Genomic DNA, 11,770 nt, shown 5'->3' with positions numbered 1-11,770 from the left:
GTCTTATTAATTCCAACTGAAAGATTTTTTTTAAATGTTAATTATGACAACAATGTGTATTCTGCTTTTATGTTGACAAACATGGTTTTAGTTTATTTCACAGAGGCTGGACCCTTTTTTGCTGCGAGTCTGTCAACTCTGAGCACAAAACGGCCAGAGGATAAATGAACTGACACAGTCACCTTCCTTGTTAACACTGTAAATAAAACTCTTGTACAAACATACCAAATGAGACTGTTGTCACTTTAAGATAATTCTGTTTGCCTGTCCACTTGTTTACTTTTATTGCAGAGCAAACACAGTAGTGGTTGTTGAATATTAGGTTCATGTGAATTTGATAGAAGGCAGCGATGGAAGTTAATGAATGAAACATTAGCCATAGGACTGGAGGAGGTACGTTGCCATCAGCGAGCGCTCTGTTTCTCCAACACCAGGATCTGGTTTCACACACCTGTCGGCTGTGCATCCAAACACTGCGCTGTTGGGCTCTACTCTGTTGGTGTGTCGTCTGCTTATTTTATAAAGCTTTTTTTATTATTCTTACGGGAAAGAGAATGGATCTTAAGAACAGGAATTCAAGAATTAGATGATAGAGGCTTGAAGGGATGTCTGTGTCATGGGCACAGAGCAAGAGGCGAACGAGAAGACAAGCGGAGATGATGATGCATCTCAACAGGACGCTGCTAGTGTAAGTAAGACATCCACAATGTGTAATTTTTATAGAAGCACTGTGACTTAAACTGCAATATTTGAAATCCTTCTGCCACATTTTTTAATAGTGAATATAGCTGTTTCTCCAGATGAAACCCTGGAGATTCAAGTGGACATACCACCAAAACCTTTAACTCACATCTTTTGTCATTTTGTTTGATGTGTAAAATATATTAAAACTTTTTTTTCCCGTGGGAATCCATACCCTGCTAACTTGTGATGGATTAAGTGCCACTTGCACAGTATGGGATGACACTGAATGAATAATATATGTGCATTGGGTAACTCAATGAGAGCCGAGCGCTGCATCTGATGAAGTTACTGTTGCTGTCAGGGATTCTTCACAAGCTGAAGTGACCAGTAATGGAGCGTCTTTACCTGTAGACACAAGCTTACATCATTGTCTGCAGATAAATGTGACTGTTTTGTTTAACTTTATAAAACATTGATGTCTTTTCACTGACCTTGTACTATTTAAACACTCCTCTATGTCTCTGTGCATTCTGGCTTGATTGGCATATTGTTCAGTCTACTGTAATCTAAACTAACTGACCTGGATAAGTTACAGTGATAAGAGGAATGGTAGCAGTAAGGTTATGCTCTCCAGTAATTTTATGGTCCTCATTGAGAGCCAGTATGCTCTCTTGTGCCCTTTTGTCCCAACACTGAATCCTGAGAGCTCTCGTACACTTGGTGAGGGATTCTACAGTATCAGGAGACACTTTTAGCATCATTAACCACATCCCCATTAGAATCCACACAGATTGAAGTGACAACTCAAAAGGGCGAGTCATATTTACTGCTACTATGATAGCATTTTGCATTAAAATGTTTGAGTGTGTCCCCTCTCCCTGGCTGTAGATTGCAGATGTGTCTGTGGAGGTGGCCACAGTTGACCACACTCTGCAGAAGCTCCGCAGGATGTACAGGAAGACGAGACGGAAGCCCAAGGGACTCAAGAGGCTGTGGGCTCGCCTACTGAGCATCCCGCACCTCGCTCTCATCATCGCAGCGGTGGTGTTTGTGGTGGTGGTTATCATGTGGTCGCTGCTCTGGGTCTTCATATGTAAGTGAGAGCATTCTTATACTTAACCCACTTTAGAACCCAATTATGTTCCAAACACACACACATATTTTTACGGTGGATTTCGACTCTAAATACACACAAATAATTAGCAATAATTTAAATGTTATATTTTTTTTAGGGCTGTCAATCAATTAAAAATAAATTAACAAATTAATTGCACAATGTTCTGTAATTAATCACAGCTGATTGCTTTTTTTCGTCTTAAGACCATAGCTTGTTATAATTGATATTTGTCTGTAAAACAGAAACTTGTTTAAAAAGACCTTTCTGTGATCAGATGTCCTCTAAATCTCTACATCACTGTGTTGAATTCAACACTGAATTCAGCTATATTCACATTTTTTTATTTCCTTATTTATTTAAAATGTTCTTAATTTATCTATTGATTTACCTATTTGATTACTTATGCAGGCACCTTAAGATATGTATGTGTATGTTTTAAAATAAATAAAAAAGAATTGAGGAAAAAAATGTGCTATGTCAGTCTTTCCTCATTAAAATGTATACCCCTTACTAACAAGATACTACGTCTTGGCCTTATCTCTCTTCTAGTTTCATATGATACCAGTATCAGTGTGTTATTATTATTTTCTTTGACGTGTTAAGTATTTAAATTAACTGCAGAAATTTACATTAGGTGCTTTGGAACATTGATTGGCTTAAAGACATCTGGTCAATTAAGTGTATGCATTAAGGTAATGAAACTATTAATAAATCATATAAAGTTATGTTCATTTGAGTGGTCCAGCGAATTGAATGGACTAAATCCGATAAGAAATGCTGGTAACGCTTTATATTAAGGTCCTAATAATTAACAAGTAATAAGTCCTTACAAGATGCTTATTAACATTATTGTGTGTTTATACGCTTATATAAGTGTTAATAATGGCATTACAAACACCCATGACCCACCCGTTATGTCTTTGCCATGCCTTTATTAATCTTATTTTGTTTGCGTATTGATATTAAAATATACTTTATTGCTCATCTATTATAAGTTAACTATAAGTTAACTATGCTTTTTGCAACTACCGGATCTAAAGCGAGAACAATGCCTTATTACTTGTTAATTAATGCTACATTACACTGAAACTGCACCACATAATGTCAATTTTAACAAGATTTCCTTAGTTCGCAGGGAAAGCAACAGTGTAGCGTATTTTGCCGGGATGTTCCGTGTTGCCAACGTGGAGTTTATCCCTGAGTACCGGCAGGCAGAGTCCCATGAGTTTGTATCCATGGCAAACAAAATCCAACATGTGGTATGTATAGCTGTAACCCTGTTATTTACCTGATACTTAGTGCTGAGCACGAGATCTGAGAGAGTCTTACTGTTAATTGCTGTTGTCATTGCAGGTGAGCAATGTGTACAAGGTGTCCTCGGTGGCCAGACTCTACAAGCAAGCTGTCATTTCAGACCTCAGGTACGGTGGGCCTGTTAGTCATCATCATCATGAAGCAAAAAGAGCAACAGCTGCTGTTTATGGTTCATTTTGTACTTTGTGCTTCAAGCATCAACACTTATTTACAACCAGGGAACACACCCTGGTTTTAAAGTGTTAATATAAACTCTTGTTGTCCTCACCCAGTAACAACAACAAGGGCGGTGTGCTGGTTCATTTCTGGATGGTGTTTGTGGTCCCTCGAATAAAGAGCCCAGCAGTGTGTGAGGACTGTGTAGGAGCCATCTTCAGAGACTCCGTCCACACCAGCATGAAGAACAGGTCCTCTGTAGGCTACCTGCTGGGCCTCCCAGTGGACATAGACTCCATCCTCATCAATGGTGCGTCAGTGTGTGAGCTCATGTGCTGCTGGCGGTTTTTCCTTCATTTTGGTCTTAGTCCACAAATATTTCTTTGGTTGATTAATCATTTTAATGTTTTTTTTTTCAGAAACCTTTCTAAATCTGATGATTAAATGGATTTGAGCTTTTAAATACCTCCATCTTTTCTCTCATTTAAAACTAGTCACTACCTTACACGATCCAGTAACTACTTAACCTTAGGTATTCCCTATATGCATACTAATATTGGCAGGGTTTCAAGTACTTTGCAGCTTTTAAATGGAATAAACTGCAACAGGCCTTAAACTGAACTGTTACCTTCCAATTGGTGGTTTTATGATTTTAAGTTTTATTATAAGATTATTCTTGCTACAGTTTTTCATAAATTCCTTGTTTTATTGTATGTATTGATTCTCAAGATTTATTTAATAAATATTAAATATGTAAAATAAAATCAACTAATCAATGAGTCGACTAAGAATTTTTTTTAGTTGAGAACAGCCCCAGTGTTTACATGTGCATCTTACCTGTTCATCAATGCCGAGACTGATTATTGTGTCTTCTTGCAGCTGTTCAGCGATCAGATTTCACATCAAATGGAGCAGGTAGGTGATGTAAAGTTGAATAAAAGCTGCACTGTGTGTCATGCAGTGTCTCCATGAGTTTTTTTCCCTCTCCTCCCAGGCTCACAATGTGTGGATAAGCTGTATGCCAACCTCCCTGGGGCGAGCGTCCCTTTAAATGTCTTCTCGTCGTGGGGGGGTCTGAATTGCCATGTAAAACTCACCTCTGTGCCGGGCTTTCTGATCCGTCTGACCATCAACTCGTTCCTTATTGAGCCCAGCGACTGTGTGAGCGATGCCCTCACAGTGTATGACGCTCTGCTGCCCATGAGAGGGCGCATTCTGCACAGGTGAGCCTGCAGCTTCCATTACACAGCTGATTTCTCTCCTTATGTCTGTTAGGCCGGGCCTGTTACCTACGTAACAAGTTTTCCACCTATTACAGCTGCAAGCATTTTAAAAGGCATATCTTGCACATACTGAGGTGTATCTGTGTGCTGCAGGCTGTGTGAGCCGGTGTCCACCTTCTTCTCTCTGGTGTCTACCTCCAATGTCATGTTGCTGACCTTCAGAATGACCAGTGGCAACAAGAGCTTCAGAGGACACTTTGAGGCTATACCTGATGAGAGTATGACACTATGACACCTTGTTATTTTATATGCCAGTGGTTCCAGCCTTAGTAGTTTTGTTACTCTTCCACACAGATTCAATATGAGCCAAGAGCAGTTAGATCAAATTGATTATTCCCTTTTCAAATATGAGTCTTTCGTTTTTAATATGAGTAATTTTTAAAAGGTCTGTCAAGATTAAACTACCTTGGATTTCACAAGAAGAAAGAGATTTAATTTGGGGTATAAAAAATCTATATTTTTGACACTCACCCTGTTTTATTCATCATCATCTCACCCCTGACATTTATCATTTTGGGATGCAACAGTATCTGCTGGTGGAGAATAGTATAGGGGTGTATGAAAAATTGCAATATTATATTTTTTGATCTATCCAAAAACGATTTATGTGTAATGGATATATTACATGCAAGGATTCGTAGCAAACAGACTGCTCAAAACGTAGTACTAAGATATTGGATAGCAACACAACAGATACCATTGTGCTGATTGCTGATTGATTTTATGCATACGGTCTCCAAAAATTAGATGGAAAAGTCACAATATGTCAGCTTGCTATTGTAAAATATTGAATTGTAATGTATCATGATATATTTATTGCATATATTGCAGATTCTTGCTATTTTTCCCCTTGTCTCTCTCAGTGTGTATGTCTCAAATTGAGACCCACATAGACCCTCACATCACTGGTGAAATCTACAGCCCCTTCCACCCCAGTCTTCTGCCCCCACAGGGCTTCTGCATCTGGCAGTTTGAGGTAGCGCACACACACATACATGACTTTGAAAACTGTGGCAGAGTTTTTCTTAACTGTTTTTTTTTTATTGTGTATTCTGTTTATATTTTATTCTAGACCCCTCACAGCGCTTTAGGAGTTGCTCTGCAGTTTCAGAACTATGTATTGAAACCAAAGGGCATGAAGGGCTGTGAGCACGGCTGGTGGAAGGTCAATGAAATCATGTATGTGGACACAGCTATATTTATATAGGTTTAAAAACAAAATGTACACTGAACTATTTCAGATTATTTTGTCCATTTTTTTCCCACAAAAATCAACTACCATAAACAATGAGTAATTTGTACATTGTGTTCAATTGTGCATTTACTTCATCCCACAACAACATCCTGTGGACGTTTTTTAATAGCTGCTTTCCCTCCACAGTTTCTGTGGCAGCTACGTGGGCCACCACACGGTGTTTCGGATCGCTGACCACAGCCCAGAGGTGGAGTTTCGCTGCAGCTCACGTAACTCTGCTCAGCCTTTTCAGGCAACTTACAGCAGCTACAATATCAGCCAACGTAAGCACTGCAGGCCCTGACTCATTATATCAGCCTGGATGCACGTCAGGAAATGACAGATCAAAGGTGTTTCATTGTAAATCAGTGTGGACGTGAGTGACTTTGTTTTTGACATGGATTTAAAAAAAAAAAACATCTAATGAAATAACATTGGAAAAAAAGACTTTAATACACTATATGGACAACGTGGACCTGTTTTAAAACAGATAAAAGTAGATTTGCATTTTTCAATGCAGCTTTTGTTTCCTTCACATTGTTTTAAGATGCATAACTATAGAGGTGTCTTGCCGTGGATGTAAAGCAGGAAAATAAACCTAATTTGTCTAATCTAGCCTCTCTTTCCACACCCATGTGTCCAGCCTGTCCAGAGAGCCACTTCCTGTGCTCCACAGGACTGTGTGTGGAGAAGAGTCGACGCTGCGACGGTCTGGACGACTGCCAGGATGAGAGTGACGAGGTCTTCTGCTGTAAGTTGTCCTTGAAATTACATTGTACTGGTTGTTTAAAAGAAAAAATGGCACTTCATTGGAAATTTGTTGCGTGTCTTCACAGCGAGGCCGACAAAGAACTGTGGTGGCAACAGTCCTCTGCATCCTTTGTATGTATGCAATGGAGAGACAGACTGCACCAATGGAAAGGATGAGATCAACTGCACTCAGGGTATGAATAATTATGATTAAAAAGTGCACTTTTTTTTTTATCCTTTAACCACTAATAATTGCAATATGTTCTCCACTTTTCTCAGAAACAACCTGCTCTGCAATCAGGTATCACTGCAACAGTGGCTCCTGCATCCTGAAGAAAAATGCAAAGTGTGATGGTGTTCATGACTGTCAGGACCGCAGTGATGAGGCCGACTGTGGTGAGTGCTGCACATTTTGCAAAAAAAAATATCACTGAAGATGTTGTGGTAATAAGCCTTCCTTTTCCATTTTTTGTAACAAATTGTGCAACTTCGTAATCCTTAAATGTATACTATCCAGGATTTTCCTTAAAAAACAACAATCAAAACTTATGAGTGTGTGGTGGTGTCTGTCTCTGCAGAGATCCTGCTCCCTGTCTGTATTTTCTCTTTTCCTTTTTCTGTATTTTGGATGTTTTTGGGTGCCACCCTTTGGGTACAAAGCCATGAAAATAGTGGACACAGCAGTGGAAAAAAATGCAAATATAAAGACAAAGCTCATTCAAGAATGGGAAGGAATCTGGGGTTTGCTTCCACTTTGGTTGAGCCAGGGAGGCGGGGCCAGGTTTGAATGTTGTGTTTACAAACAATAAGCAACAATTCCTGCATGATATGCCTTTTTAATTGACTCTACTACCAACATGTAATCTGATACAATGGTAAAAAACCGCTTTCCTTTTGTATAATGATAAGACACTGCGCTCTTAAAGATACATTTTTCAAGTTTTAAATAGCTCAGAAATATGCATCAAATAATCTAAACATTTTGAGCAACTATGAACTGTTCTATGACATCTTTTTTAAATCATGCAGAACAGAACATCTAGTTTCAACCAAATACATGACGAATTGTTAAAGTAAGATGTTCAAATGTTGTTTCCTCCACCTTTTCATCATAACCTTGTTTACCTTTTACATCAGTATTGTTGGACGCTTCAATGACTTATCAACCAACACTCGCCATGATCACACAGTTTTGCTTATGTACCACCTGAATTGTTGGCTCTTAATGAAACAACTGATATATAGTGATTATACTGCCACTGCGCTGCCCGTTCTCTCAGATCATTTATATGGCTTCATGGGAAAGTTGTTATTTTATAATCCACAGGGCAGCAGGCTCCAAACCTGCTGACCTGCAGCGCTGAGGTGAGTCAGCTGTAATGGCTCTCTCTGTTAGCTGTTATTTTATCATGATGGGGTCTCAAGGTGATGGGAACAGGCTTGTCTTTGATCACTCACTGATACTGTGCAATACTGCACACACACACACACACACACGTCAAAGCTCTACTTTTTAATAAAGCAGCAGCAGACCTGGCTGTCACGGTGATGATGAAGCTTATCAGCAAAGCACTGATAGCTGCACTGATACAGGCGCACTGTGTGCACATATAAATCCCTAATAGATCAATAAACTGCGCAAAATCATAATAATACTAATAACATGGATTGTTTTTGGAGGCTTAACATGATCATATATTTTGAACTTGTCTATATATACTGTGTTTCTACTATAACACCAAACTCCAGTATAATATAACCAGAATGATAATCCATCTCTGTGTGCTCCTCAGCCTGTGGCCGTCCCTCCTTGGTGAATAAGGTGGGTTCATCTACGGGCTCTGAGCGGATCGTGGGTGGAGAGAACTCTGTAGAGGGCGAGTGGCCGTGGCAGGTCAGCCTCCACTTCTCTGGTAACCTGTACTGTGGGGCTTCTGTCCTCTCCTCTGATTGGCTCATATCAGCAGCTCACTGCTTCAGCAAGGAAAGGTTAGTCATCCTCACCGCTGATTAACAACATCCTGTTATTGTTATATAATCATTGTGATGTAAAAAACACGGATTTGATATAGAAAGCAGCAGGCTCTACAGTAACTCATAATGCAGTAGTTCCGATCCTTTTTGACTTTTGACCCCTTAAAACAATCAACATGTTCTTGCAAACACCTGACATGTTAATCCCTTGTGAACATTTCAACCAGTGTGAGTGGTTTTTCCTTTTTTAAATTATTATCTGAATGAATTTTTCAGATATAAAAGTGTACAGAATTTCAAAAAAAAAATTAGAAAAGAGAAAACATAGTTTTGTGGAGCAGCTATTAGCTTTATTTAGGGCCATTTAAACCTTTAATCACCTTGTGACCCCTCAGATTTATCTTGGGACCACATGTGGGGTCCTGACCCTCCAGTTGGAAACCGATGTGTTATAATAACTAGTGCAGTGCCCGTATTATCTATGTATTCAGACATTACATGCCACACTACAACGTCTGCAACTCCATAAAACACTTACTTTTCATAAGGTACGAACACCATCCAGCACATACACATTGAAAATTGATATTCGCTGGAAACTATTTGAATATTATTGGAAAATCAAACCTTGTAGCACACTTTAAAACTCCGAAAGATAGGTAGGCTAAATAGACTTACAGATGAGAGTAGTCAGGGTGGAAATCCAGAGTGAATTGTGTTACTGACCAGGTGTAGGCCTATCACATAATGGGGCGGAGCTTCACTAAAAGGCGTCTGATCGGAAACAGTGAAATGCCGCAACACGTCCTACGTAAATAACGATATTTTGAAAAATGAATTAAAAAAATCTTCAAAATCAAGGATGCACACCTTCATGCCATGCGCAAGCCACATACAAAATCCTAAGTCAGCCTGACTGACGGTCAGCGAGATATGCCCTAGACACACACACACACACACACACAGACGCTTCTTGCTTTATACATAGATGTCTTAATAATGTGTCAAAAAAATTATAAAAATCAAATATTAATAGATTTCGTTCAATAAAAAAAATGTGTGTTAGTGTTTTTTATTGCCAAAAAAATGCTAGAATTGTATTTCCTTATTTGGAAATAGAAGCATATACATCTGATCTTGTCAACTTCAGCGATTTGACGACTAATCAATTGATCGATTGATCATTAAAATGAATCCCCAACTATTTTCATAGTTAGATAGACAACATATTACATGCAAAAATTGCACAAAAAATTGTGTTTTCATACTATCTAACTAAGTATGGAGATTTGTTGCTTATCATATTTAAGTAAATATCTTTGGGTTTTGGATTGACAAAACAAGACATTTAAAGAGATCCCCTTGAAATGCTGATAGACATTTTTTTTTTACAGTTTTCTTTTATTTTATAGACTAAGGATTAATCAAGAAAATAAATGTCAGATTGATTGATAATAACAAATCAAAAATAGTGACACCATTATAACACAAGAAATAAACCTAGTAGATGATGTCAGGTCCTTATTCTGCTTGTCACATTTTAACCCATTTTAACAACATATTATCATATCATGACGTATTATAAATTAATCTGGCAATTGCTACATTATCAGGTAAGATGCTTCTGGCAAATCCGTCAATTGCTGTTCATACAATTCATCTGTTTTATAATATATTGTACAACATGACCCCTGACCTCAGACCTCTGACTCCACCAGGCTGTCTGACCCACGTTACTGGAGCGCTCACCTCGGCATGCTGACGCAGGGCAGTGCCAAACATGTGGCGGAAATCCAGCGGATCGTGGTGCACGAGTATTATAACGCGTACACGTTTGACTATGACATCGCCCTGCTGCAGCTGAAGAAGCCCTGGCCTCCTTCTCTCATCCCGCTGGTCCAGCCTGTGTGCCTGCCTCCCCCCTCCCACACTGTCACTGACAGCCACCGCTGTCTGGTCACCGGCTGGGGATACCGCTCTGAGGAGGGTGAGTAACACCTTGCACAGAGCCCAGTGACCTTCATACTGAAATATAACTATGATATCCTAGAGGGGAATTGTCTGACAGGGCTAGTTTCTAAACAGTGATCTAAAATCATCACAGTAAGTCATAAAAATGGAAAAGTATAAGCAGGTTTTATGCTCTTGTGCTGCTTTGTTGCAGCTCCAGCTGGGATCTAGGAGAGCATCTTTTCAGCTTAAAGCCCTACAAATGTGTGAATATTTTTGTCAGTTAAATTATCTATGTCCTATGTGATCTAACTGACATCTTGCTCCCTGCAGACAAAGTTTTGCCCTCAGTGCTGCAGAAAGCAGAGGTCTCCCTACTGAGTCAGACTGACTGTAAGAAGAGCTATGGACCTGTCTCTCCGCGCATGCTGTGTGCTGGGGTCCCTTCTGGAGACAGGGACGCCTGCAGGGTGAGCTCCCGTCTGACAGAATCAAACATAATCACCTGCATTTTCATTTATACTCGTGGATGTGAAGCATAAAACTTGGTATTCTTTCAACTGATCTCTTTGTGTCTCAGGGTGATTCAGGGGGTCCTCTGTCCTGTCAGGCCCCGGGCGGGGGTCGCTGGTTCCTCATTGGCATCGTCAGCTGGGGGGCGGGCTGTGGCAGACCAAACCTGCCTGGGGTCTACACCAGGGTCAACAAGTTCACCTCCTGGATCTACAGCCATATCAGCTGACATGATGACACTCTTTTTCATCCAGTGCCAGCTGATGTTTAAATAGTCTGTGGCTCACACCAATAAAGCATCATATTGCACATATTGTATCCTGTCTATTTACTCAAGAGCGATGTTTACCTTTCACTGATATTACAAGGTCCCAATAATGTGTGACTCAGGCAGACGCCTGCAACAAGGCAAACAGGATGAATTTAATTCTTAGGTATCTTTGCTGCATTCATGCTTCCAAGTTTGGCAGTATGAGCCCATATTATGTCCTGTTACAGCCTCGTAATGGACAACTTTCTTGCCAAAAATGCGTAATTGCAGGTTCTGTCTTGCTTTGCCTCCCGGTGGAGCATCCAAGGACACAGCAGCCAAGCTCCAATTGTAATACCTCGCACACGTTTCCCTCAAGCACCCCTTTGTCCCTCCTAGCTTTACTCCTTCATACACAGCGAGGAAGTTTGCCCACAATATCTGTCGCACGGATGGTTGTGCGGATTGTACCCTTTTCATAGTGCTCTCATTGTCCCCCGCACTGCATTCTGGGGCTCCGTGTGACACCTGCCGCCCAGTTCAGG

The 11,770-nt window shown here is 40.0% G+C and overlaps 1 protein-coding gene across 1 annotated transcript; it reads left to right on the top strand.

Annotated features, from left to right (window-relative positions):
• Positions 1–15: 15 nt before the first annotated feature.
• tmprss7 (transmembrane serine protease 7) lies at positions 16–11,248 on the top strand. Its single transcript, XM_059326813.1, has 18 exons — positions 16–688; positions 1,573–1,777; positions 2,930–3,060; positions 3,155–3,222; positions 3,388–3,581; positions 4,151–4,186; positions 4,266–4,494; positions 4,648–4,772; positions 5,418–5,530; positions 5,627–5,733; positions 5,936–6,072; positions 6,432–6,539; positions 6,625–6,732; positions 6,818–6,934; positions 8,332–8,527; positions 10,231–10,499; positions 10,796–10,932; positions 11,043–11,248. The coding sequence occupies exons 1-18, from the start codon at positions 617–619 to the stop codon at positions 11,202–11,204; spliced, it is 2,514 nt and encodes an 837-aa protein (XP_059182796.1). The 5' UTR covers positions 16–616; the 3' UTR covers positions 11,205–11,248.
• Positions 11,249–11,770: the final 522 nt, after the last annotated feature.

The sequence above is a fragment of the Centropristis striata genome, chromosome 23 (assembly GCF_030273125.1).
Source record: "Centropristis striata isolate RG_2023a ecotype Rhode Island chromosome 23, C.striata_1.0, whole genome shotgun sequence".
Lineage (NCBI taxonomy): Eukaryota > Metazoa > Chordata > Actinopteri > Perciformes > Serranidae > Centropristis > Centropristis striata.
This window is presented reverse-complemented; position numbering and strand designations above follow the sequence as displayed.